Genomic DNA, 26,878 nt, shown 5'->3' with positions numbered 1-26,878 from the left:
TAAACAAAGGCACCGAAAAACATACATTGGAGAAAGTACAGCCTCTTCAACAATGGTGCTGGGAAAACTGGAAATCTATATGCAACAAAAAGAAATTAAACCCCTATATCTCACCATGCAAAAAACAAAAAAAATCAACTCAAAGTGGATCAAGGACCTAAGAATTAAACCAGAGACCCTGTGCCTAATAGAAGAAACATTAGGCCCAAATCTCCATCACGTTGGATTAGGCCCTGACTTCCTTAATAAGACTATTGTAGTGCAATAAGTGAGATGGATTCAAACTAAAATGCTTCTTCTCAGCAAAAGAAACAATCAATGACCTAACTACTTTTTAATTGGCTGACAGGTGCCCAGTATTTCCTTTTTGGAGAGAGATATTTTTTCTAAAAGGAGTATAGAACTCTTGGGGAAAAAGGTGATAGTTTTGTTGTTATGTTTCACTCACCCTTCTGAAGAGGGACCCATGATTGGTGTCAAAGATGAAACCTGAGTTTCTCCTCTTCTGCTGGTGGGTGAAGTTTTTATAAGCTGTAGGTCTCTTCAGCCAAGAAACATTTTGCAGCTCTTAATGGCGGGCTGTGCCCTCCAGCGTTCCAGCAGACCCCAACAGCTCACTGTCAATTTCTTCTTTCTGGGTTCTGGTCTCACAAATTTGAAAAATGAAATCCACAGACAAGGATGAGTGAATTTAAGAGTAGGATTTATTCAGGTGTGAATAGAAACAGAACTCCACAAAACAAGACAGGAACCAAGAGGGGTGACTGCCTGAGCGTGCTAATACAGGGTTTTATATAGCACTTGGATCAAAATTATTGGTCCAAATTTATGCTAATCGAGATTTGGGAAAGCATGGAAAATATTATTAGCTCTGCAATCCCATTCAGGTCTGCCTCACTTTATTTTTTCCCTTGTTCAAGTGGAGGTTGAGGTTATGGGTTCATGGATGCCTGGGGTTCCAGGCTGCAGTCCTGTGTGAAGCCAGCTTCTGCAGAGGATGTCAGCTCTAGGCTCCCGCAGAGCACTGTGGGGTGAAAAGTCAGTGCATCTTGAGTCTCCATAATGATGGTCTGCAGTGCCTTAGGCCAGTACTGGCATGGGGGACTCCATGCAGCCCCAATCAGTGCTTACTATCTGGCCTCCAACCCACTTAGGCTGTTCCACAACTCTGGGACAAGTGTTTGACTTCAGTAGCACTTGAGTAGATGAAATGGATAATAAAAAGCATGTTGCATAAATGTTTTATGTTGTAAATCAGAAAAACTCATGTTTTTACCCCTGCCCACTTGTTAGTTTGGAGCCACTAAGTTACTTGGCCCCTAACTTTGTAAAATATTGGTATTAACTGAACAAAATTAAAGATGCTCAATAAACACTGAGGCAGGTGGGCACTTTTATAATTAACAAAAATTTCTCTTTGATCTACAAAAGCTTTTAAAGGTAGACATAAATATAGGTTGCATAGATGATAGCTCCATTATAGGAGATAAGCTGTGCAGAGAACCGAGAAAGACATGCCTACTTTATTTATCCATTATGCTAGAATGTAGGCTAGACTTGTGGCAAGCCCATTATAGACCACACAACTCTTAGTAGGATTTGTATATCCAATAATTAATGTTTCACTTAGCCTAAATTAAGTGTCTGACTTCAAAATTCATTAAATATCATATTTCATGTTATCAATTTGGCATGATTTCAGCTTTGGAAATCATGTCCAAATTATCATGACTCAATGGGCAACAGTTTTTCACCTAAAGGATAATATTCATCAGGACTATAAATGTTTCTCATGGAAACTGTTTCTAGAACTGAGTCATGCATACATTAGGTCTCCTTGATTCTAAACAAAGGTCAGAATAAAGCAATTTGAAATGCTTAATAATGTTCCCATGAAATGAATGAATTGAGAGAAACCTAAATAAAGTAATCGCTTTCTCTTATCAAAAAGGGAAGAAGTTTCTCATATTGAGGTTTCAAGCATTAGAAATTAAATCAATTAGTCCTCATAAATTTTTACGCTAGATTTTAAATATAAGTTAACCCTTTTGAAATATACTGAATTTAATTTTGTACTATTTTATTTGTTACATTTCTGAGCTTTGGGGGGGGAAGAAATATGATTTTAACATTATTACCAATTGGTTTTTTAATTTTTATTATTGGTTGTTCAAAACATTACATAGTTCTTGACATATCATATTTCATACATTTGATTCAAGTGGGTTATGAACTCCCATTTTTACCCCGTATACAGATTGCAGAATCACATCGGTTACACATGCGCTGTTTTACATATTGCCATACTTGTGTCTGATGTGTTCTGCTGCCTTTCCTATCCTCTACTAAAGCATTTCTGAAATACTTTTGAAAAACAATTCTATAAAGAATACTTTTATTTTTAATGTCATTTTTATTATTTCATAAGGATCAGTGTACCACTCTGAAAATGACACAAATAAATATAGCACAACACAAATAATGTAAAAAGTATGTTAAATGTTAATAAATTTGCCTGCAGGTTTCATTGGTCAGTTTCACAGCAAATACCTTGGGTTATTCAGAACTTGGTGCCATCAAATCCCTCAGGACACTAAGAGCTCTTTACCACACTTTAAAAAAATGAAAATTCTTCAAAAATAGTGTTCAGTATATAGAATTGGTACTCTTCAAATTAAAATCATAGCACTGCCCAAATACAGAATTTGGGCAATTTGTGTAGAGAATTAGATTTTTTTTCCATTAGTGTTGCATATTTTATGCTAATTAAGTAAATCTATTGATTATTCACCAATTATCCATTTAGGGTCAGGTACATAGCAGAAACTGTAAATTAGTTTAGCAAATAAAGAGGATATTTTATGATGGAATTACATTTTAAGTTTAATTATTTACATAGAACTCAATTTTAAAAGTAAAAAACAAGTTATTAGGCAAACCTCCCCCCCAAAAAAAAATCACCTTTAAAACCAATTTATCACATTAATTTCTGACAATACAGATTATAAATAATCCAATAATGTAGTATATTAACTCAGGGTAGATATTTCTTTTTTCCTAGTACAATAGTAGTTTTGTGTTAGATAACTAGCTGTAGGCAAAATGCTAAATTCAGCAGCACCAATAAAATAAAGCATATCTCTGACATTTTTTCCCACCTGGATTTCTTCCTTGTAGCATGATTATGATGAAGATTATTCTGGGGATTAGAGCCAGGTTTTCACATATGCTAAGCATGTACTCTACAACTGAACTATTCCCCAAGTCCTTATTTCATTAATGCTTCATTTTGTTTTTCCAACTAATTGCTCAACTCATTTATATTAGTGGAATAGTTAACAAATTACATGGAATTTAGGTTATTTTTGACCAAGCTTTTAAAAATTTAATTATTAGTATATATTGATTATGTAAATTAATGGGTTTCATTGTGACATTTCCATTCACATATACATTATGCTTTGCTTATTACCCTATTGCCCTCTCTTCCTTCCTCCACCCAGCTCCCTCTACCCTAAAAGTTCCCCTTTCTATTTCATGTTGACTTTTTTTAGACTCTACATATAAGAAAAAATGTGATATTTGTCTTTGAGAATTGTTCATTTTGCTTAACCATAATGATCTTCAATCCATCCTGAAAGTGGTTTGATTTTGATTGTTAAACTAGTGTTTAATTAATGTCTTTAAAATAACTTGTTTTTAAAATTTAAGCTGAAAACACTTGCTTAAATTTTTAAAAGTTTTACTGATATGTCCAACCACTTGTCTTCAAATATATAAATTAAAATAGCATTTCACAATTTTTACATAATAACTATAGATTGAAGTAAAAGGGTTCCATTTATTTATTATTATTATTTGTGTGTGCCTGCAGGTTTCATTGGTCAGTTTAACAGCAAATGCCTTGGGTTACTCAGAACTTGGTGCCATCAAATCCCTCAGGACACTAAGAGCTCTGAGACCTTTACGAGCCTTGTCACGATTTGAAGGGATGAGGGTAAGGAAAATGAAAAACCTGAAAGATCATATATAGCCAAAATTGAGTGCAATTAAATTTAGAATAAGGAAAATATGTGCATGCGAAAGGAATGGCAAATCCTTGCAAACTTGCTACTTAATCCTTTTATCTGTTGCATATTTACTTCTAGGTGATATGCAAGAGAATTTAGGCCTCTCTTAAAATGATATAAAATCATTTATCTGCTGTGCTCATCAAAATGACTTTATTTCCTAATTCATTTTGGGAGTTTCCTTGCAATTTTGCATACAAAAAGCAAATGCACTATTAAAGCATCAATATTATAATTATCTGAAGTGAATTCTACATCATGTACTTCTCCTTTGTGAAGACCCAACTGTACTTAATGAGTTTTACTGAAAATAATATAAAACACATATGTATATAAGAATGAGTATAAAGGAAAATATGAAGTGTCATGTAAATTTTGTCTTTATAATGCCAAAGTTTGCATTATTTGAATATATTCAAGGATAGATATTTAATATTAGCTGAACTTTTAATTTTTAATATAGATACATGTAATATAGCCTCAATTTACAACTGCACTTGTGTTCTTAATATAAATAAATGAAGATATTATATAAATATTATGTACAAATCCACATTTTATGACAATAAATAAAACACTTATAACAAAATAAACTGAATGTATAATTTTGACTCATTATCATAGGTGATTCATAAACTAACGTTAAAACACACTTGTCAAAATTACACAAAATTTTATGTTGTCCCTGTTAAGAAAACATTAAGCCATTCATCGTGATACATAAGAGATTAGAAATGTAGCTATTATTGACTTGATATTTTCCATGACTTTTTAAAAAGCATGAAATATTAATTTATATGAGGTATATCTATAAAAAATTAATTCTTTTTTAAAGGACCAAAATTTCTTTTATCTAAACAAAGTTGCTGAAATGTCTGAGTCCAACAGAAAACATTGCTCTTTTGGTACCTGAAGTTTGGTTCTGTTTGTAGAAACTAAGCTGTATTGTCGACTTACATTTGCATTTTCTAGGTCACATATAGCCTATGTTCTCTTCTAAATTAAAATTTATTATAAATGTCACTTTTTAAAAATGTAAGACTTTTCTTTAATTTCCCTAAATATGTGAAAACTTTTTCCTCATTAGAAACAATTCAACAAATTATCATGCACAGAGTGCTGCTTTATTTCTCATGCAGACCAATTTTTCATTAAAATGTGATCAGATATTCTCTCTACGATATGAAAAAAATTGTTTGCTTTCCAGTTAAAACGTCACTTTCTTTGTTCCAGAGTAGCAGTTTCAGTTCTCAAGAAAAATATACTTTTCATACATTCTACTTGAAAACATATTGTCTGAATTAAAATAATACATTATAAAAGGATTCTGAAATCTGAATGATGCCTAACACATAAACTGCTATCAACATTTCAAATTTGACCTTTTAAAAACTTAATAAATTCATGAGTTGGATGGCCATTTATTTCAATATATAGCTCCTTATTTCCATAACAATGAAGCTATATATACTTTCTACAGAAATATCCTGATCTATAATTATTAATTTATTAATATTATATATTGATGTATTTTGGGAGGCTAGTTGTTAAAGCTTGAAGTTTGGAAACATAAACTCCTTTTAGATGCTGATAGATTATAAAACCAAATCACTTAAAATTTCATATTTATAAATATGGCTTCTTGCGTCACAATGACATCAAGTACACCACACTAAAATGACAGAGCTCTTCAACACCTACTTGGCATTGTAGAGTCAAATTATTGATTCTATTTTTTATATTTCGAGTATTTGGATATTTTTTTACTTTGTAAAAATAGAATCATGAATAATGGTGAAGTTGAAGGTAACACGATTCTAGTTGGGAAGTGAATTTTGAATATATTCAGAAACTCTCATTTAGTTCTTTTTCATAGCAACATAATGTTGCAATAGCTGTGTCAAAGTGTAAATCAGGCACTCATTTTATTTTGTTTTTCTGTCACTTTTCCAAAGCATGTGCTTTTATGCAACACTATTGAATAAAGCATGTTAATAGTGCTTGATAAGAACTTAAAAAGTAATTTAAAAAGTTATCATCACTTTGCACTTTGTGTTTTGCATGTTTTATGCACATTTCTGGCTGACAGCTTTTGAACATTTATTGTATTTCAAATTTCCAGTCCAAATTTTCCAACTTGTAAAACTGAACTGAGTGAATTGATGTTGTGAATACCTAGGGTAAAATAAAATTTGTATTTCAATTTGTATTTTTCAATTTCCTAATCTAGGTAATCTTAAATACCTTTTCAAAAGAACTCAAGTATTAATTGATAGGGAAACAGACAGAGAGCATCATATACAAAAAGTAACACCATATGTTCTGTCATATCAGATTTCTAACTAATAACAAACTATATATTTCTATTTTATATAGGATAATCTTGCTCCAACTTGGATGGGGTGGAGCGCTGGTTCCTCCCCTCAGCCCCTTATTATGGGTACTGTATTACCCCTTTTGTACCTTTACTCCTTGCACTGTGACTTATGTGTAGTGGGGTGAGGGAGGGAATGGGAAGGGTGTAACTGCACCACAGTAGGAACAAAAGAATATTTACTACCTAATTCACAATTTTCAATTGTCTTAAATTTATTTGGGGAAAAATACCTTTCTGCATTTACCTTTTGTGGATTTTAACCACAATGATTGATATCTTCATTAAGTATCACTAAATATGACTTTTTATGTGTATATTGAATTATCCATTTATGGGGACATTATTTGGTGAGGGTGGGGAACCCTGGTGTAGGACAATTGTGTGGAAATAATTTAACTTATTGAGCTGAAGATATGGTTTGAGTTTACATGCCTTGGCATTTAGCACCTTTGTCTGGGTTCTGAAAATGGCCAGCTACATGCTATCAGTCTATTGTTATGTGTGAGCATATGCTAAGGTGTAACATTCCAGGTTTCGTAAGACTGTTATTGATTGTATGACATTTTCATTTTTTTATTGTGTGAGTTCATAGTTTATTCTCAAAATGTAAACAAGGCAAAAATATATTAAGGAAGAGTTGAATAAGCACTCATTTGTGTCTTAAATGGGAAAGAAAACTTAATATAAAAGAATCAAATTATTTGAATTATGCAGAATAGAACACTCACCCAAAACTAAAACAGAAGCATCATAAGTACTAAGATTGATTTACATGAGGCCATGGGTTTGATCCCCTGGACCACAAAAAGAAGAGTAAAGAAGAGAGAAGAGAAGAAAAATATATAAACTCACTTCTTTTAGAATAAGTCACTCCCAACTAATTTTCTAGGATCTCAGAAGATATCACGGTAAAAATAAAAACAAATCTACTTTTTTGTTTACTCTTGAAGTTTAGGAATATTGTACAAGAAGAAGAGTTTTTATTTCTGAGGTAGAAAACCATTGTAATTTTTGTTTGAGTAATTGATGCATCTTTCAGAAATAATTGCCTTAATTAAACCCACAACACAAATTTTATTGTTAGATTAAAAAACAAAGATTCTATTGTTCTTTTCCAGACTCAGAAATGTATGACTTTTCCTTTACCTACTTTTGATTTTTATTCATATAGTCTTCCTGTATTTCAAGTAGAGTAGCATTAGAATCCATCCACTAATATTTATTCATCAGGACATTTCCTTTATTAGACATCTCTTTTTATGCATCTGAAAATCTCACTTTGTTTTTACCAATTCATTCAGACCAACTCTGCCCTTGCATTGCCTGCATGGGAACCAATTACTGCAGTTCCTTAGAGACAAAAGAGTTAATACACCTCGCTCTATGCTGAACCAAGGATTTGGTTTAGGCTCTCGGGAAAAGACGATTCTTCTTATGATCCTTTGCTGTCTAATGAAATCTTAAATATGAGATTTGTATAGGATATTTCCCATTACTATGTCAAACCTTTTTTCAAGATAAAATTATTTATCTTAGTAAAATAAAACTTTTTAATGCTTCAGATGTATAACAATTTTGCAAATCATATCTTGAATTGCACTGCTACAGAGCACATACTTACATCTAATTCCATAATTAGAATTAGTTTTAACTTAAAACTGGTCACTATTCCAAAGTAAATCTCTCAAATTCATTAATTTTCCCCCATTTATCTGTCCTTACTTCTTTAATTATTCTTCTCCCATATCTGCTATTTCCAGGTATCTGCTATTATGCTTTGATCAATAAATACTAAGTTAATCTTTGCTTCATTCTTTCATCCATTCAATCATTTTTATATTGCCCATATTGAAACCTCTTTGTAGTAATCATATTTTCCAGACACTCAAAGTCTTGGAGGAGTCACAAATATATTTCACATCTTATATTTTTTAAGGTTTATTTTCTGTAAGGATTCATTGAATACAATGAATCTAGTATAGAGCAATGTGGGTAACTGAAAAATGAGAGCAAAACTTATGACAAGTGATAGGATAGACTGGAAAAAGCATGAGATGCTACTTTCTGAATTTAACTTGTTTTAACTTCATCTGCCTTATTTGCCAAGTAAGGACACAATACTAAGTTATCACATTATCTCTACATTCCAGTGTAGTAGAATTCTGATTCTTGAATTCAAAGGAGAAAACTCTCATGTCTATTTAGGTGGCTAAGTGAGGATGAAGGTTAGGCTCCATAAAAGAAGTGCTATTTGAATTAAACCCTCTGAGAAAGGAGACTATTTCGGAAAGGGAGATATTGGACAAGGAATTCAAAAGAAATGGCATCTCAATTTTCTGGCAATTACATTAGCACATGGTAACTCTATTAGTTGGGGCAGCATCAAGGGTAGGTGGCCAGGGAAATTAAACTTGAGGTGTAGATTGTGGAGTGATATGCATATTGTGACAAGGAAAACATTTTTTGTAATTACTGGGGAGCCATTAAGTAATTTTAATATAGGACTTGGGGAAGATTAATTCATCTTACATATATTGAAGGCAAGAGAAAGGAGCATTTAACAATAATACAAAAAGGAAGGTTATCACCAGGATAAGGATGGTGACCATGAGGATGGAAAAGTGACAAATGAGAAAAGTTTTGAAGAAAGAAATATGAGACTTACAGACTGATATGAAAAGAATGTAAGAAGTAGCTATAAAGAAATGCAAGAAAGTGTCTGCAAACACTCTATACTGAGTGTTGAAGGTAAAATTATGTATTTTAATATACAATTTTTGTATAACAGTAGAAAGAGCATTTTAGTGTGGATGACAAAATATTCAGACAAGGATGGAAAGAAATAATAACTTGATTTCAACTTTCAAATCTCAAGTCTAAAAGAAATCTGATTGTGACCTTGCATTTAAAAATGGAATACAAAATAGAGTTTTATTCAGTAAATTTTAAGATAGACAATAAAATAGCATAAGGTGTTTCGGTTTGGTCAACTGTGTATATCACATTATCTGGTTCTCCCTGGCTAACTCAAGCTGAGTTAACTTTTTCATATTCATGTCCCATGTTTATCATTACTAGTTTCATTATTTCCTTTGGCCCATTTATCACAGTGTTTTATATCCTCAGAAGGCCTGGAGTTCTGTATAGACTTTATACAGAGTTTGAAAGTATAAAGAATTGCTTCTTGTTCTTTTTTTTTCCCCCAGATAGATACAGAATTTTGTTCTAAAAGCACACTGGAATCAAAAGACAAATAGAAGATATTTTTGGTGCCTGTTTACTTTGAATTAGATTTACAGCAATAATAGAGGTGCATAGGTGGAATTAATCTCAGCTATTAATGTTCAAGTCTGAGACACCAGCCACTTGCAAGCATTTTAGAGTTTGTCTTTATCTTCCTTCTTAGATATTCATGTGCAGCTCCAGTGGGAACTGTGGAGGAGGAAGCAAGGACTACAGTGTTGTCAAATATGAAAACTCACATTTTTAATTTGTGGTCCAGAGAAATAAAGAGGGGGTAAAAACCTTTTTCCATAGGAGAAAAGTAGATAATAACTTAGCACAGAACTTAATGTAATCACATCAGATTTGGGAACTATGTATTGTATCCCTCCTTTTCTTAAGAAACCAATTTGTTTCATTTAAAATAAGTTTATTGGATTAAACTCAGTAAATGAAACAATTTATATGACTGGAGCTTGAAATAAACGATGTGATGATCTAATGAAATACATAACGCTAAATTGTCTTGCTTCTTATGCAAAAATTATTATTAGTCATAGCAATGCATGAATAATTAAGGCCAAAATTACATTAGGTATTATATGATATTCTTATTTTTAGACATATGAATTTTTTTAATTTATTTTAAAAGTATAATAGTCAAATCAACTCATGCCCAAATGTTTTAGTTTTGCTCTTTAATATATTGCCTTCTTTAAATGAGTTAATCTTCTGTATAAGATTCCTACTTCTCTTTTTTCTAGTAAGCAGCACATATTCTGTCTTCATCTGGCAGCAAGTTCCTCTGATTTCGCTTTTCCTTTAATCTGTTAGAACTTCTCCCTTTTTTAAGCTTTAATTTTTTTGTTATATTGCCTGTATTTGTTTTCCTAAGCATATTGCTTAAGAAATAGTGTATTTCATTTCAATATTTTTTACTTTGATTTTAAAAGCATATTCTAGGATAAGTAGTTCTTGATATAAAAAAATTGAAAGATTAAAGGTTACTAGGGGAATGTCTTTTCTTTTTTAACCAATAAGAATTCTGACTTTTCTTTTTTTCCATTTGTGTATTAGGTGGTTGTGAATGCCCTTTTAGGAGCAATTCCATCCATCATGAATGTGCTTCTGGTTTGTCTTATATTCTGGCTAATTTTCAGCATCATGGGCGTAAATTTGTTTGCTGGCAAATTCTACCACTGTGTTAACACCACAACTGGTGACATGTTTGAGATCAGCGAAGTGAATAATCATTCTGATTGCCTAAAACTAATAGAAAGAAATGAGACTGCCCGGTGGAAAAATGTGAAAGTAAACTTTGATAATGTAGGATTTGGGTATCTCTCTTTGCTCCAAGTTGTAAGTGAACACTATTTTCTCTGAAATATTTTTATTGTTCAGAATAATAACAACGTAATGACTACAACTGTTATTGAGTTACTAAGAAGAAAGTTTATACCATTTTTTTTCTAATTTTGATTTATTAGTACAAGTTTGTGAGCCCAGGTGGATGGCAACTTCATTACATGTGCAAACATGGTCAATGTGGTCAATAGTGACCAGATATTGTAGGTCTTTCCATAGATCTTTTTCTCCTTTTTCCTTTATGTTTTTTCTCTTTTTTTCTAAATTTCCTTCACTTCGTATATGAACAAGTTGATTATTAAATCAATAACTTTGTTATTAATTTTTTTCTATTTCAATTGAAAACGTTTTTCACTGATGGATTACTCCTCTCCCCAACACATAAATACTTAACACCTGATGAGATTGTAATTGATTTGGAGGAATCAACTGCTGTTTAGTTATATTATTTTGGATTGGAGATTCTGGAATGATATTTAAGTTTTATGATTAGATTCTTGCAATAAGATGAAATTAACACTTGAGAGCACCTGGACACAGAAATGAACCACATGCAACTGTTGTCTTATCTCAAATGACCTCTAAGCACCATTATTTAATTATATTTTATCCTAAATATCCTACTATGTATCTAAGACTAGTTCTCTAAAAAAATGCAGTTCATAATTAATAAAAACGCAAAAATCGACAAAACTAGAAATAATATTACGACACTTAGCTGCAGCCTCATTACAATAAAGCAGTGAATAAAAATGGCCCAGAGTTTTTGAAACATACAGTAAAGATGCTACTCTGATTTGGCTGCTAAAAACTCAGCTTTAATACAAAAACAGAGCTTCTGTCAAATTTCTTCTGTTGTGCTTCTATAGGGTCTTTAGGGTAGAAATATGGTTATGTTGCTGGGATAACATTTTTAGTTGTTCAACCAGGACAATCACTAAGCAAACTAACCTATCCTCCTCAAAATCCTCTTACAGTTTTCTCTGGTGTCTTTACTATGATTTCAATTCCTCCCACCTTTTTGTTGAAAATTTTTGTTTTTCTTCTGGACATTTTAAATCTCTTAATGTTCATGCAATTAAAATATGGATTTAAAATCTAGCAAAATGATTTATTTAATACTATACTAAGTAAGAATGGCATTTCTTTGGGCATTTATCCTATTTACTAGTACTCACACTTGTAAATGTTACTGAAGCATGTCATTTCCTCCATAAAATTGAGGAAAGAAAATTTGAAAAATTCAAGCAATCCTTCAAAATGCTAACATTTTGAAAATATGAAGTTCTGTACAAAATTATTAAATATATTCTGCTACTGAAAAATAAAACAACTAAAATACAGCTTCATAATCGGCTATATACAGAATCACCTCTGTTGATTAGTAATTCCTTGAAATTGTTCCACGAGTCTGCTTTTCTATTCCTGTGCCAAGTATGTAATGGACTTGTTCTATCACTGACCGAAGCCATTGACACATTCAACATTTCTCTCTTTGTGGTACAATATATTTCTATTGCCAAGAATCATAGCTTTCTCTTTCCATTACAATGTACTCACTTGTCTATCTTCTCATGATGCCACCACTCCACAGTGTTAGAGTTAAAAGCACGTATGATACAAATGCTGAAAATATTAGGCTCCTTCATTAGCTAAAGTCCCACAGAGCTCAAAAATTCATGTACAGGATAAGTAAAAAATTACAGTAAATTATTAAACTTGGAATCCTTTAAACTGAATACCAAGTGTCTACTGTTTTCTACTTCTCTTGCCCATATTAATGCCTTCTGTGCAAAAAATACAGATAAAAAGTGGAATGTAAGATTATTTCTGAATGCTTAACTTCTACAGTCCTAACAGAATAGCTTCAATACTATTTTTAATTTATATATTGTTATAAAAAACAGAAATCTCATTTCAGTCACTTTAGATTTCAGCAGATGATAATCAGATCTGATTTTTAAGTTTTTGGCTGCTATAGATATGATCAAATATGTTTACATTTGTAAGGCTTTCTAAAAGTGTTCTACCAAGTTGTAATAGCACTTTAAATTTCATGAGTTCATTAATTATAAAGAATGGAGAATTACTTATAATTCAATTATCAAGCAGGATTATCTATAAAATGACCATTATGTTTATTTAGTATTTTGGGTCCAAAATCCCTATAAATTTGTTTTGAAATGTTTTCCAAAAATACTCCTTTAAAGTGTATCTTTAAGAATATTTATAAACATCAGTTCTGAAGTATTTTGGCTCCAAAGTAAAATGTGTGTCCTTTTCAATAGGCAACATTTAAGGGATGGATGGATATCATGTATGCAGCGGTTGATTCCAGAAATGTAAGTATTCTTTATATTATAAGTCTTTTTAATATTTTGATGAGGTGCTTAAATAAAATCAACAAAACAAATGAAATGAGTCTATGTTGGTTAAATATATTCAAGAAAAAATATGACTCTGGTTAATACTTGAGTATAGCAATGTTTATCAGTAAGATCGCATTAAGATAAATTTAAAAAGCATGAATTATTTTGAAAGTCAAAGGTAACATAAGTGCATCTATTTAATAAGTAACACATGTTCTTCTTGTTAATATTTTTCTATTTCATTTCCTTTTTATCCACGAATTTTATAATCACTAGTAATTTTGGTTTGCAAAAGCAGGTATGAACAAATATATGATTTCCATCAGTTGCTGAAAGGTATAGTTACCCTCCATGTTAAACAACATGAAAAGCTACAGAAACTGTCCTAGGGCCACAGATTTACTTAACAGTCTCTTTCAAATCCATTCTGTTATATGATGTCAATATCCATAAATTTATTAGATCCTTTGAAAATGTTGTTATCACATCTTTGCTAGTAGATTTCTCCAAGTATGTATCAGCTAAGATCTACTTTATCTGACCCCAATGTCTTCCATGTTTCAGTAATATAAATTAATACTCATGTTTATTCTAATGTTAGTCTTCAAAACATTGTGAAATTGAATATTTTCTATAGGCCTTCCTCTTTCCATTCTGAATTGTCATCTGTTTTAATTCATGATCCATAGACATGACTTTAACATCTTCTGTCCCTGTAGTTTTAGACTGAACTGATAGTTTGATTTTTACCTTTATTGAAGCCACAATACCTTTCCTTCTTTGCTGAGTACCTTCCCAATAGCCTTCAGAATTGTGTTATTTGACCATTAAATATATTTTGCTTTATGTTTTTGGTCAGCTTTAATTCTACCATCTCTAATAAGAGTTGAATTGATCTGGGAACTAGGTGTAGCAACTCCTTACCTCTTTACTAGCTTAAAAGTGATAGCTCTATGCCTATTTGTTATACATACAATTTAGAGATTAAATTATGAATTGAGAATTTAAAATGAACTTTCTATTTATGTCTACTTGATCTGAAAAATCCAATGAATGAATATCATGTTGGGGTAGGATGTCAAACATACAAATGAATAATTCAGTTATTATTTGCTAAATACATTCTTGCATATGTAAATGATTGTTTCTAAATGTATTCCATATGTATTTGTAGAAGTAATTTTTCACTAATTTTTAAAATGTTAAATTTTATGTACCTTAAAAACCTTCCAAATTCATAACATTACTGTCCAAATAACAAAACATTAATTGTGGTTACAAAAATTAGATTCTACAGTAGCATAATAACAATATTTTTCACATGAAAATATCACTAAAGGACTGGAGTTGTAGCTCAGTGGTAGAGCGCTTGCCTAGCATGTGTGGGTCACTGGGTTCGATCCTCAGCACCACATAAAAAAATAAATTAAGTAAAGGTATAAAAATAAGATTATTAAAAATATATATATCACTAAAGGATATATATATATATTTCAGAGATTATTTTTAGAGGTAGTTAATACAGGAAAAAATCTGAAATATTACTAAGTACAGTATTTTCTATACTCATGAAAAAGGACCAGTGATATTTCCCACATTAAAATATATTGTAATATTTTGCAAAATATTCTCCTTTGGTAGGTGGAACTGCAGCCCAAGTATGAGGAAAGTCTGTACATGTATCTTTACTTTGTTATTTTCATCATCTTTGGGTCCTTCTTCACCTTGAACCTATTTATTGGTGTCATCATAGATAATTTCAACCAGCAAAAAAAGAAGATAAGTATTTCTAATATTTTCTCTCCTACTGAATTAGAAAAATTAATATTTAGGATACTTTATTCATCAAATGAGTACTCAAATTCAGAGAACAAAGGGTTCTATATATGAACTATTTTTTCCTTCCTCCTCCTCTGCTGTCAACTACTACTCTCTTTCAGGCTATAGAAAGCTGAGAATGAATGATTGTTCACACACCTGTATGCAGGCTCACCAAATATCTCTGCTTTTTACCCCTATTTTAATTAAGAAATAACATTGGCTGTCTTTTGAAAGAAAATAATTTATAAAAATCTACAAAAAAAATCTGAGGAATGTTCTACTTTGCCATGTTTTGTCCTTATAAATCCCCAGGCCCCTTTATCCATATCATCAGTTAAAAAATTACTAGAGGTTGGGAAGTAGTATAAAAGGGTGGATAAAGGCAGGCTATATTTGATCAGTGTATGTTGTATCTATCCATCTATTGAAGTATAACACAAAGCCCCACTGATATGTACAATTAATACATATTGATCAAAAAGAAAAAACAGACTCAATCTTTGCAAGAAATTAGGCACCAGATATAAATTTTCTCTAGTGTTTCTTTTCATACTTTTTTTTCCTTCTTGTTTCCTTTTATAATGTCCATTTCTTTCTCCCAGATATTTAAGTATAAGCTATCACTTCAAGTCCTAAATTGTACAGATCTCTATTTGTAATTATCATTTATGAAGCTCATTTTATTGTTTATATATGTTCATTATAGAAAGCATGAAAAGTAAATAAATATTGTCACTTGAGATAACCACTATTCATATTTCATGTTCTTCTATTCACAATGTTTCTATGTATATTCTTATTGTTGAAATTCTTTTTTTCCATCTACAACTTAAAATTTTCTTTGACATAAGTATTTTCCATTTTTAAGTCTTTATGTATACATTAACAGAAATTATTTAACCATTCCCTAACAAGTTGATAATTTAAATTTCTCCTAATCTTTAATGATTTAAATACTACCATGTCAAATTTTTATATCCCATAAAGGAAAAAAAAAGAAACTGAGTTTTTAGCTATTCCTTAGGATAAATTCCCATAATTAAGTGTTTTCCTTCCCCAAAATAATGTAGGCATTCGAACTACTAGTAAATATATATAAATGTGCAAGTGGTACTTGCTGCTCCCTTGCTGGTATCAAAACTTCTTTGATTTTGAATATTTAGTATTTAACAAGATGAAAGCTACAAATTTTTCTTACGAATTGATTTGAATGGGATTTCAAGTGTCTCTCAGCCATTTGCATTTTTTTATGTACTGTTACGTCTCATTTGCTTAGTTGCTTTTTTATTATGTAATGATTGCTTTTTTCCCAATACAAAATATTTCTACTCCTAAGGCTACATTATTCTCTTTACTAATAGCATAATCTTGTCAGTATCAAGCTTTTCCATTTACTCATCAGCTTGTGTCCAGTCCTCTGTCCCTACTCTCCTGTCCCACACTTGCTGTTCTTAGGATTTCTGATTCATCCCTCAACTGGTTCAGTTCTTTTTCCGTTTCTTTGGTTCAGTTCTTGACAGAGTCGAGTGACTTTCATGGCTAACTCCAAATCATTTTGCAATATAAATATCTTTAACTCTTTGCTAAATTTGAATAAGAACATCATTGTATTTAACTCAGAAAAGTAATATGTTGCCAGGCACAGTGGCACAGTCCTTGATTCCAGTGACTGGGAAGATTGAGAAAGAGGATCTTAAGTTTGAGTCCAGCCTGGGCACCTAATGAGATACAATCTCAAAATGAAAACTAAGGATGAAGCTCAGTAGTTGAGTTCCTATAGATTAAATCCCCAATACAAAAAAAAAAAGTAATATATATATGTAAGGAACTAAATATATATTTACTATCTCAGTGAGCCAAATTTTACCACTCCCTGAGTATATGATCTTGGGTAAGTGCTTATAGTTTATGGGTTTTTCTTCTCAAAATAATAATAATAATAATGTCTTTTTTAATGAATGTAAGAACTAAATGAAATTACAATGCCTACAAAGTATATTTAATTACTCAAATCCTCAGCATAAACATGCTAATTGATTCAAAATTACATTACGTTTTAACTGTCCCTTTTTATTGTAATTGAAAAATCATGCACAAATGAACACAGTTTTAACCAGTTTTGATTTTTCTTTTCTATACTTTGGAGGTCAAGACATCTTTATGACAGAAGAACAGAAGAAATATTATAATGCAATGAAAAAATTAGGATCGAAAAAGCCGCAAAAGCCTATACCTCGACCAGGAGTAAGAAATATCAAATGATATGGGGGGAAAAGTATACAAAACCAAAAATTTGTATGGGTTTTCTCAGAGAAAAGAAATCAGCTAACATTTCCAACAACAAAATTTTCTTTCACATTTAGAGAATCATTAATTCATACTTTTATGGTAATGGTAAAAAAATTAAAAGACTGAACAAGATGACATATAAAAATGTACCTTTTTCTTCAAAAGATTTAGAACTACACAATTAGAATTCAAATTAAATGGCCAGAGAATGTGTAGACATTAGAGCTGCAGAGAGAGTTAATTATCTATTTGTAGAGTAGTTGCCATTTAATGCTGGGAAGTGAGTAAACCTTTGAATGGGGCTAAGGTACAAGTAGTTTCCTACTAGATTAAGAAGTTGATGAATTGTTAAGTGAAATAAAATTTTACTTTCATTTTATATTTCCCTAGAAGTGCTGAGTGTTTTGGAGAAGGAAAGAATTTCAGCAACTACCATTCATATTGACTATAAATTTAGAAATTACTAATGTCTTTTAAAAATCAAGGTCAAGGATTACATTTCAACATGATAAATAACAATCCTTGTATTTCCACGATGAACTAAACAAGCTGTGAAAATGGAGGGACCTTGCCCACATTAACGATTTTCATGACAATGATCTTTGAGCTTAAATTTGGAGGGAGCATCAGAGAAAATTCATAATGCTAGGCCAATAGTGCCTTTTTGAGAATGATGAGACATATATACTTTCCTATGTTGATATTTATTACTAGAAGTAGAAATGAATCAATGATGTGTATAGAAAATGTAGGATACTAAATATCCTTAGATTTTTTTATTGGCCAGGGAAATAGACAGATGATGGCTTTCAGTGTCTGACAGTGACAGAACTGGGGAAGAGAACTACAAATCAGTTACAAAACATGTGAAATTGTTCTTTTAACATCAAAACAAGGAACGTAATTCTGGTCTGATTATCCCTGTGGAGGCTCAGCATTTTATTTCCGACAGTGCTAGCGGGGATTCTTTAGTAGGAGAAATATCAGTATTATCATATGTGGAATGTAACTGTATGTATCCTGAGAATCCCAAGTTCCCTTTAATAATTCTTTGAGAATAAAGGAAATTGAATATTGATATTATTGTACTAATAGTATTAATCCAACTGATCATGGGAAAGTTTGGTAACATCAAATCAAACAGGTTTCTCACCTCATAATTTTAGTATATTGATATGCATTTTGTTTCCTCTGACTGGTGTATACAGTACACGATTGTTCCTATTAGAAACTGTTTGGACAAGGAGTTGCTGTTCTGATGAATAGGTACAGATAAATAGTAATTTAGATAACTAAATTTTAAATATCAATGTGCCATAAATCATCGCTTACTAAAATCAGGGTCAAACAGCTATAATGTACAGTATTAGACTGTGAATTAATACAAAAATTGCTGATGCACATGCTAGTGTGCAAAAAAATAAAACTGTCTGTTGCTAAAAGCATTTCTGTTTCTCTACAGAACAAATTTCAAGGAATGGTCTTTGACTTTGTAACCAGACAAGTTTTTGACATAAGCATCATGATTCTTATCTGCCTTAACATGGTCACAATGATGGTGGAAACAGATGACCAAAGTGAATATGTGACTAACATTCTGTCACGCATCAATCTGGTATTCATCGTGTTGTTCACTGGAGAGTGTGTGCTGAAGCTCATTTCCCTCCGCCATTATTATTTTACGATTGGCTGGAATATTTTTGATTTTGTGGTTGTCATTCTTTCCATTGTAGGTAAGAAATATTTAAGATTTCTCAAATTCAGTTTTAAAAAAAAAAGTGAAAAGTAAAAACAACTTTGGAATAGAGGTCCTCCCAACATTTAATCACTGTGATTATTTTGATGCATTTCATCCAGAAGTATAATCAGGAAAGACATTACATTAGAGAAAAGCTGTGGAGACACCAGCATATAGATACTGTTGGAAGCTGGTTGAAAGATAAGGAAAAATAGAACAAAATGATGATAAAGACCAAGACTAAATATTAACAGATACAAAGATTTTCTACATTACCATAAAAATGAAATCTTACTAATCATGCACAATGGAAGTGCAGTAAACTGGAACTTCATTTCCTTAGTTATATACTTAAAAGCCTGGAATTTACAATAGACTTCATGAACAACAACTCTTTTCATAACAGATATAAGTGAAGGTCTTGTGAAGGGAAGACCTCTGTGTGTAGGCCTGAAATATTCACTCTCTCTTAAGCAAGGGGACATCAGTCAATGTTTTACCATCCATTAAAGGGAACCTTTTTTGGGCAGATTTTCATATCATTCCCCACTCTGAATAAATTGGCCTTAAATCCAATTCATGTGTTATATGTACTTTTGATCCCCAATCTAATCCATGACTATAATCCTTTCAACTCAAAGGCATTTAGATTTTTGAGCTATTCTTCAGTATAATCTTTATTTAAAAGGAAAATTGGAAAAAAGGTTAAAAAAAATAAAGGGACTTGATACCAATACCAGACACAGGGAATCAAAACAAACATCAACCTTGGATCCTTTCACAAATGCACCAAAGGTACACAAGCAAATATGTAAATAAGAGTATTATAATGGAAGCTCAGAAAAGCATCAAGTTCATAGATGAGAATAGCATCAAAAACTACTTTTTGATGGATAAAATGTAAAAAGAGGATTTACAATTTGGAGATTTCAGAAAAAAGAAATTATATTCATATAAATTTATACTAACATTATTGACTGCTGTTGTTCACCAGACTTGTGCATTTATTTATTTATTTTAGATCCTGACTTGGGAATGTAAGGTTAAAAATAGATTGTCAACATCCCTCAAAGACAAAAAATACTGTGGTTCTTATGGTTTAATTTATTGTTGAATGTCAAAATCAAAAATCATAATATAGATAAGATAGATAACAGACATGAATGGGTCCAAACGTTAACAATTCGTGAATCTAGATGGAGGGTGGTTATGTATTTATTGTACTATTTTACAACTTTTCTATGATAAATCTAGATTATATCATTCAGCCTTCCACACCTGTGAGTTCTGCATCTGTGTGTTCTTTATAAATCATGGACAAAAAATCTTCAGAAAAAAAGTGCATTTCTATTGAACATATACAGACTCTTTCTCTTGTTATTATTTCCTGTTTAATAGATTATAAGCTACTTACATAGCATTTACTTTGTGTTAGGTATTGTAAGTATTTTAGGGATGATTTAACGTATACAGGAGAATGTGCATAGGTTAAATGCAAGTACTGTATATTTTATGGGACTTGATTATCCTTGAATTCTGGTATTCTTGATTATCCATGAATTCCCAGGAAGGAGTGAAAGGTAGTCCTGGAATCAGTACCTTGCAGATACTGAAATATGACTGTATTATGTATGTGTGATATCTAAGAAACATAATTGAATTTCAGTACTCTGAATTTACCTCAGAGCCTTAAAAACTTAAGCATTATCTTAATGAATAACTTTTTCACTGGTTGTATTCTCATTGTTTTTTTTCTTTTTTTCTTTCTTTTACTCTCATCATTTATCCACAGGAATGTTTCTTGCTGAGTTGATAGAAAAATATTTTGTGTCCCCAACTCTGTTCCGAGTGATCCGTCTTGCCAGGATTGGCCGAATCCTACGTCTGATCAAAGGGGCTAAGGGGATCCGTACACTGCTTTTTGCTTTGATGATGTCCCTTCCTGCCTTGTTCAACATTGGCCTCCTGCTCTTCTTGGTCATGTTCATCTATGCCATCTTTGGAATGTCTAACTTTGCCTACGTTAAGAGGGAAGTTGGAATTGATGACATGTTCAATTTTGAGACCTTTGGCAACAGCATGATCTGCCTGTTCCAAATCACCACCTCTGCTGGCTGGGATGGATTGCTGGCACCTATTCTCAACAGTAAACCACCTGACTGTGATCCTAATAAAGTTAATCCTGGAAGCTCAGTTAAGGGAGACTGTGGGAACCCCTCTGTTGGGATTTTCTTTTTTGTCAGTTACATCATCATATCCTTTCTGGTCGTGGTGAACATGTACATCGCTGTCATCCTGGAGAACTTCAGTGTTGCGACTGAAGAAAGTGCAGAGCCCCTGAGTGAGGATGACTTTGAGATGTTCTATGAGGTTTGGGAGAAGTTTGATCCTGATGCAACCCAGTTCATGGAATTTGAAAAACTATCTCAGTTTGCAGCTGCTCTTGAACCTCCTCTCAATTTGCCACAACCAAACAAACTCCAGCTCATTGCTATGGATTTGCCCATGGTGAGTGGTGACCGAATCCACTGTCTAGACATCTTATTTGCTTTTACAAAGCGCGTCCTAGGAGAGAGTGGAGAGATGGATGCCCTCCGAATACAGATGGAAGAGCGGTTCATGGCTTCCAATCCTTCCAAGGTCTCCTATCAGCCAATCACTACTACTTTGAAACGAAAACAAGAGGAAGTATCTGCTGTTATTATTCAGCGCGCTTACAGGCGCCACCTTTTAAAGCGGACTGTCAAACAAGCTTCATTTGCATATAATAAGAACAAACTCAAAGGTGGGGCTAATCTTCTTGTAAAAGAAGACATGATAATCGATAGAATAAATGAAAACTCTATTACAGAGAAAACTGATCTGACCATGTCCACTGCAGTCTGTCCACCCTCCTATGATCGGGTGACAAAGCCAATTGTGGAAAAACACGAGCAAGAAGGAAAAGATGAAAAAGCCAAAGGGAAATAAACAAAAACAAATAAAAATAATTGGGTGACAAATTGTTTACAGCCTGTGAAGGTGATGTATTTTTGTCAACAGGACTCCATTAGGAGGTCAATGCCAAACTGACTGTTTTTACACAAATCTACTTAAGGTCAGTGCCTACAATAAGACAGTGACCCCCTTGTCGGCAAACTGTGTGACTCTGTGTAAAGGGGAGACAACCTTGACAGGAGGTTACTGTCCTCACTACCAGCTGACACTGCTGAAGACAAGAGACAAAGTGGTTACGCAGACTGTAGGGACCAGTTTAAAGGGGTGCAAACTTATAATTTGGGGATTGTTTAACATGAAACACTTTAGTGTAGTAATTGTATCCACTCTTTGCATTTCAACTGCCACATTTGTCACGTTTTTACAAACTCTGTTAGTGGATTCATCTTTTTTTTAATCCATATGTTGTTTGTTATATGTGACTATTTTTGTAAACAGGATTTCTGTTGGGAAATAGACTCAAGGACCCCTTTTACAGGTATGCCACCTGGGGGTCATGACAGCCTCATGGCCCTCCCACCTTCACCAAGACATGGTTTGCATGAAGGCATGCTGCACTTAGAGATCATGCATGAGGAAAAGAGTCACAAGGGAAGCCACGACAGTTCTTAAGCAGTTCTTAAACCTCATCTGTGTTCCTGGGAGGGTAGCTGGGTGATAACTGGAGGTGCCTTGCTGATCTTGTTTCATCCAGTCTAGCCCCTAGACCAAGTAGATTGTTTTGGGGTAAGTCATTAAGTCTTAGCAGGTGCAAACTTCATTCAAATGTCTGGAGTCATAAATGTTATATTTCTGTTTATTGTATTAAAAATTCTAAATAATGAATACTGATCCTCACCCCCACCCCCCCAGAAGACTGAATTGACCAAACGAATCCTTTATAAATTTCTGCTTAATCCTGCACTTTGTTTAGCCATCTTCAGCAAGGTTGACACTGTATATGTTAATGAAATGCTATTTATTATGTAAATAGTCATTTTACCCTGTGGTGCACGTTTGAGCAAACAAATAATGACCTAAGCACAGTATTTATTGCATCAAATACGTACCACAAGAAATGTAGAGTGCAAGCTTTATACAGGTAATATAATGTATTCCGTACCATTATAGATAGTTTGGATGCTATCAATGCATGTTTATATTACCATGCTGCTGTATCTGGTTTCTCCCACTGCTCAGAATCTCATTTATGAGAAACCATATGTCAGTGGTAAAGTCAAGGAAATTGTTCAACAGATCTCATTTCTTTAAGTCATTAAACAATAGTTTGCCGCACTCTAACAATTTTTTGGTTATTTTAAAATTTTAAGTGAATAACATATGGTGTATAGCCAGATTGTACAGACATGTTTAAAGAAACACCGCTTAACCTGTTAAAATGTGTTTAGAATTTTATAAGCAAATATAAATACTGTAAAAAGTCATTTTATTTTATTTTTCAGCATTATGTACATAAATATGAAGAGGAAATTATCTTCAGGTTGATATCACAATCACTTTTCTTACTTTCTGTCCATAGTACTTTTTCATGGAAGATATTTGCTAAACAAGAAATGAAAACAAGACTGGGTAGTTGTAGATTTTGCCTTTTTATTATTATATTTGCTAATTTTAGATTATTTTATAATTTTAAGGAGCAAAAAATAGGCTCACGACTCACATCCAAATTATGCTTTGCAATTGGAAAGGATATAAAATTTGATTTACATTTTTGGTAGTGCCTGCATTAACTGATTGAAGGTAGTGTTTATTTTTCATTTTTGCCTTTTTTTCCTCCTAACTTTTCTTTATGCTTTCATTTCCTTGGAGTCATGCTGCTTTAGATTGCTTTGTGTATAATGTTGGCTTTGCAATTTTTAATTTTTTTCCACAAAAAGAGAGAGTAGTGAAATTGTCAGTTACATCAGGACATTTTGTGTTTCTTACAGAAGCAAATCATAGGCTCCTCTTTTTCTTAAAACTACTTAGATAAATTGTATTAGTGAACTGCATGCTGGAAAATGCTACTATTACCCTAATGATGCTAACCAACATTAAAAATGTGCAAAACTAATAAAGATTACATTTTTTATTTTATTGTTTGCCCATTTAATTTTGTTAGCAGTATTTTTCAACCGGATGGAGATATTTTTATTTTATAGTTGGGGCAGAAGGAGAGCTCAGTATGTGCATGCACACACACACCACAGGGAGACAAGAAAATCTAGAATTGAATTGAAACTGGAGGGAAAGACTTCTTTGGAACAACGAGAAGCAGAGTGTGATCTCTGTTAGGACAAAGAATGGATGCCAAAGCATAAGCCAGTATCTCTGGGAAAAAAATATATATATATAAGAACAAGGACAATGGTGGATGGCCACTTGAGCTATAAAAAGAAGCCTTTAAATTTTTATTTAAAAAATTCAAAAATGCCATATATAAGTAGGATATTTTTTGCATCTTCAGAAACTTTCTTCATATTTCCCCATTCTGCTGTATGCATAAGGATAGTGAGATTTTTGCATTGCATCAATTGCTCTTCCCACCTTTGAGTTGCCAGTTGTTTGACCAGTGGGAAGCTCTTGCAGGAAAACACCCACACTCCCAACCCCATCTGAGGGAGAAGAATATTATTTGCTGGTTTCTTCTTTGCTGGGTTGCCCTGGATAGGCAATGGCTTCATTCCTCCACTGAATGTCAAATTGTCCTCTTCTACAACTAGGGCTGCTTTTATTGGGGTCAGGTAATCCTTAGTCCTCTTGTTCCTTCAGGCCTGCTGCTGGCCTGGGAGTGCTCCCTTATTCCTCATGGCTTTCCCCTCACCATGCCCACACCTTTGTAATCAGCCTCTGTATGAAAACCTTCTCTATGTCTCATTTTAAGCACACTCTCCGTCCCCTGTCTAACTAATAAAAAGTGTGAAATAGCTGGTGAGAGTCAGAAAAGGCCAAGGTTTGCTGTGAGTTAGCTTCGAGATCATTTGACTGTCTTTCATAGGTAGAAAAACACCGACTGGAGGAAACAAAGGGAAATCCAGTGCAGAATTCACAGGGACATGGAAAAGTTACTTGAGTAGTACAGAGAGTAAAGTTAACAGTCTTAACAAATTAATCTAATTTTCTGAGGAAAGAGAAGCTTTTGCTTGTTTATAGGCTCGTACTATCTCAGTTTTAGATCCAGAAGGGGAACATGGCCTTGCTCCAAAAGGAAACAGTAATGTACAGTGCTTCTCCCATGCTTCCACAACTTATTTACCCCATCTGTTCATAATATCATCACCCTAAAACAAAATGACAATTAATTCTGACTTAGTAGTGGCTGAAAAGAATTTCCTATTTCCAACCAAAGTAAATAAGAACTATGGGATAAACTGTACAGAGATTTTATATCACACATCCTGATAAGATGCACTGAAGATAAGATTACTGTGTGCTGTGAGGCACTGTGAAAAGATTATCATCTCCTGATAAAAGCCATATCAGTACTTTACAGATATAAAAGAAGCATCAGTGAAATATATTTCACTTTGTCTATACTATAAAATATATCATATGCATTTATCCATATAAATCTCCACTTTCATCTTGGTATTATTTTTCATAATATTTGCTGCACCAAAAAGTAATGAATACCCAAAGAATGACTAGGTCATATTAACAGAATGTAGAAACCAACTATAAGAGGCTGCCCATCAGCTAAAGCTGAGGCAATTGGAACATCAAAAGAAATAATGATAATAATAGATTACAACTCACTGAACGAAATCAAAATCCACATGCATATACTTATGTAAGTATGTAGAGAAAAGTAAAAATTCTCTTACAGCAGACTGTTAACTAACAAATGTAGAATAATGGAGTTGAATAAATCATGATTTATGTTAACTAACAAATGTAGAATAATGGAGTTGAATTGCTGAGGGCCATTACCAAGTAGGAATGACGCATCGAAATTTCCTTGCCAAGCGTACCCCATGCTGCTTAGAGGACATTCGATGGGACATTGCATGCATGCTTTAATAAGGTGACCTTGCTCAAGGACCAAGGCGGATCCAGGTTTAGAGCTGATCAGGTTTGAGGAAGTAACCGGCTCCTTGAGTTTAAGGCATTGCCAGTTTAAGATAATGGGTTTTAGGGAAGTTGGAAGTTGAAGATTATTGCTAGGATTAGGGTGTTCCTGCTGCTTGTTCCCGTTGAGTTCTCGTGAGATTGAAATGGGATTTGGAGATAGCCTCGTGGAGTAGGTGAATTGTGCGGGCAGACGGAGAACGGGATTGCCCCTGGACCTGTGTGGAGGCAGTGTGAGAGCGGGAATAAAATATTGCTGTTTGAATCTCCAAAGTGTGGGTGCCTCCTGAATCTTGTGCCAAGCCCAGACCTTGGCATTTAATAAATCGTGATTTAGCAGATACTATTATGAAATTGATTCCTATAAGAATCATCAATGAATACTAAAACTCATGGGTGCAAGTTTGAGAAGGAACAAGAAACTTAGACTGCTTGAAAGTATGTCTGTATTAATTAAACATTTCAAAAGAAGAAAATTACAGGGGAGAAACGAAACAGGCACAACCTTCAAGAATAGTATCAATTAGGAGATGGAACAATATTACGGAATGGAATGTATGATGTATGGAAAAGCCCACATCAT

General features: G+C 32.9%; 1 protein-coding gene across 4 annotated transcripts in view; it reads left to right on the top strand.

Moving 5' to 3' along the window:
- Scn1a (sodium voltage-gated channel alpha subunit 1) overlaps positions 1-24,324 on the top strand; it is a 150,437-nt gene extending 126,113 nt beyond the window's left edge. For 3 of the 4 annotated variants that reach the window (XM_078017523.1, XM_078017522.1, XM_078017521.1), the window contains exons 21-27: positions 3,875-3,997; positions 10,747-11,028; positions 13,323-13,376; positions 15,045-15,182; positions 17,364-17,468; positions 18,976-19,246; positions 21,044-24,324. In XM_078017523.1, the coding sequence (XP_077873649.1) occupies positions 3,875-3,997; positions 10,747-11,028; positions 13,323-13,376; positions 15,045-15,182; positions 17,364-17,468; positions 18,976-19,246; positions 21,044-22,221 (2,151 nt within the window). In that variant the 3' untranslated portion in view covers positions 22,222-24,324. The remainder of the gene's footprint in view (positions 1-3,874; positions 3,998-10,746; positions 11,029-13,322; positions 13,377-15,044; positions 15,183-17,363; positions 17,469-18,975; positions 19,247-21,043) is intronic. The other variant, XM_078017524.1, reaches the window with a different exon arrangement.
- Positions 24,325-26,878: the final 2,554 nt, after the last annotated feature.

The sequence above is a fragment of the Ictidomys tridecemlineatus genome, chromosome 7 (assembly GCF_052094955.1).
Source record: "Ictidomys tridecemlineatus isolate mIctTri1 chromosome 7, mIctTri1.hap1, whole genome shotgun sequence".
In the NCBI taxonomy this organism is placed as follows: Eukaryota; Metazoa; Chordata; class Mammalia; order Rodentia; family Sciuridae; genus Ictidomys; species Ictidomys tridecemlineatus.
This window is presented reverse-complemented; position numbering and strand designations above follow the sequence as displayed.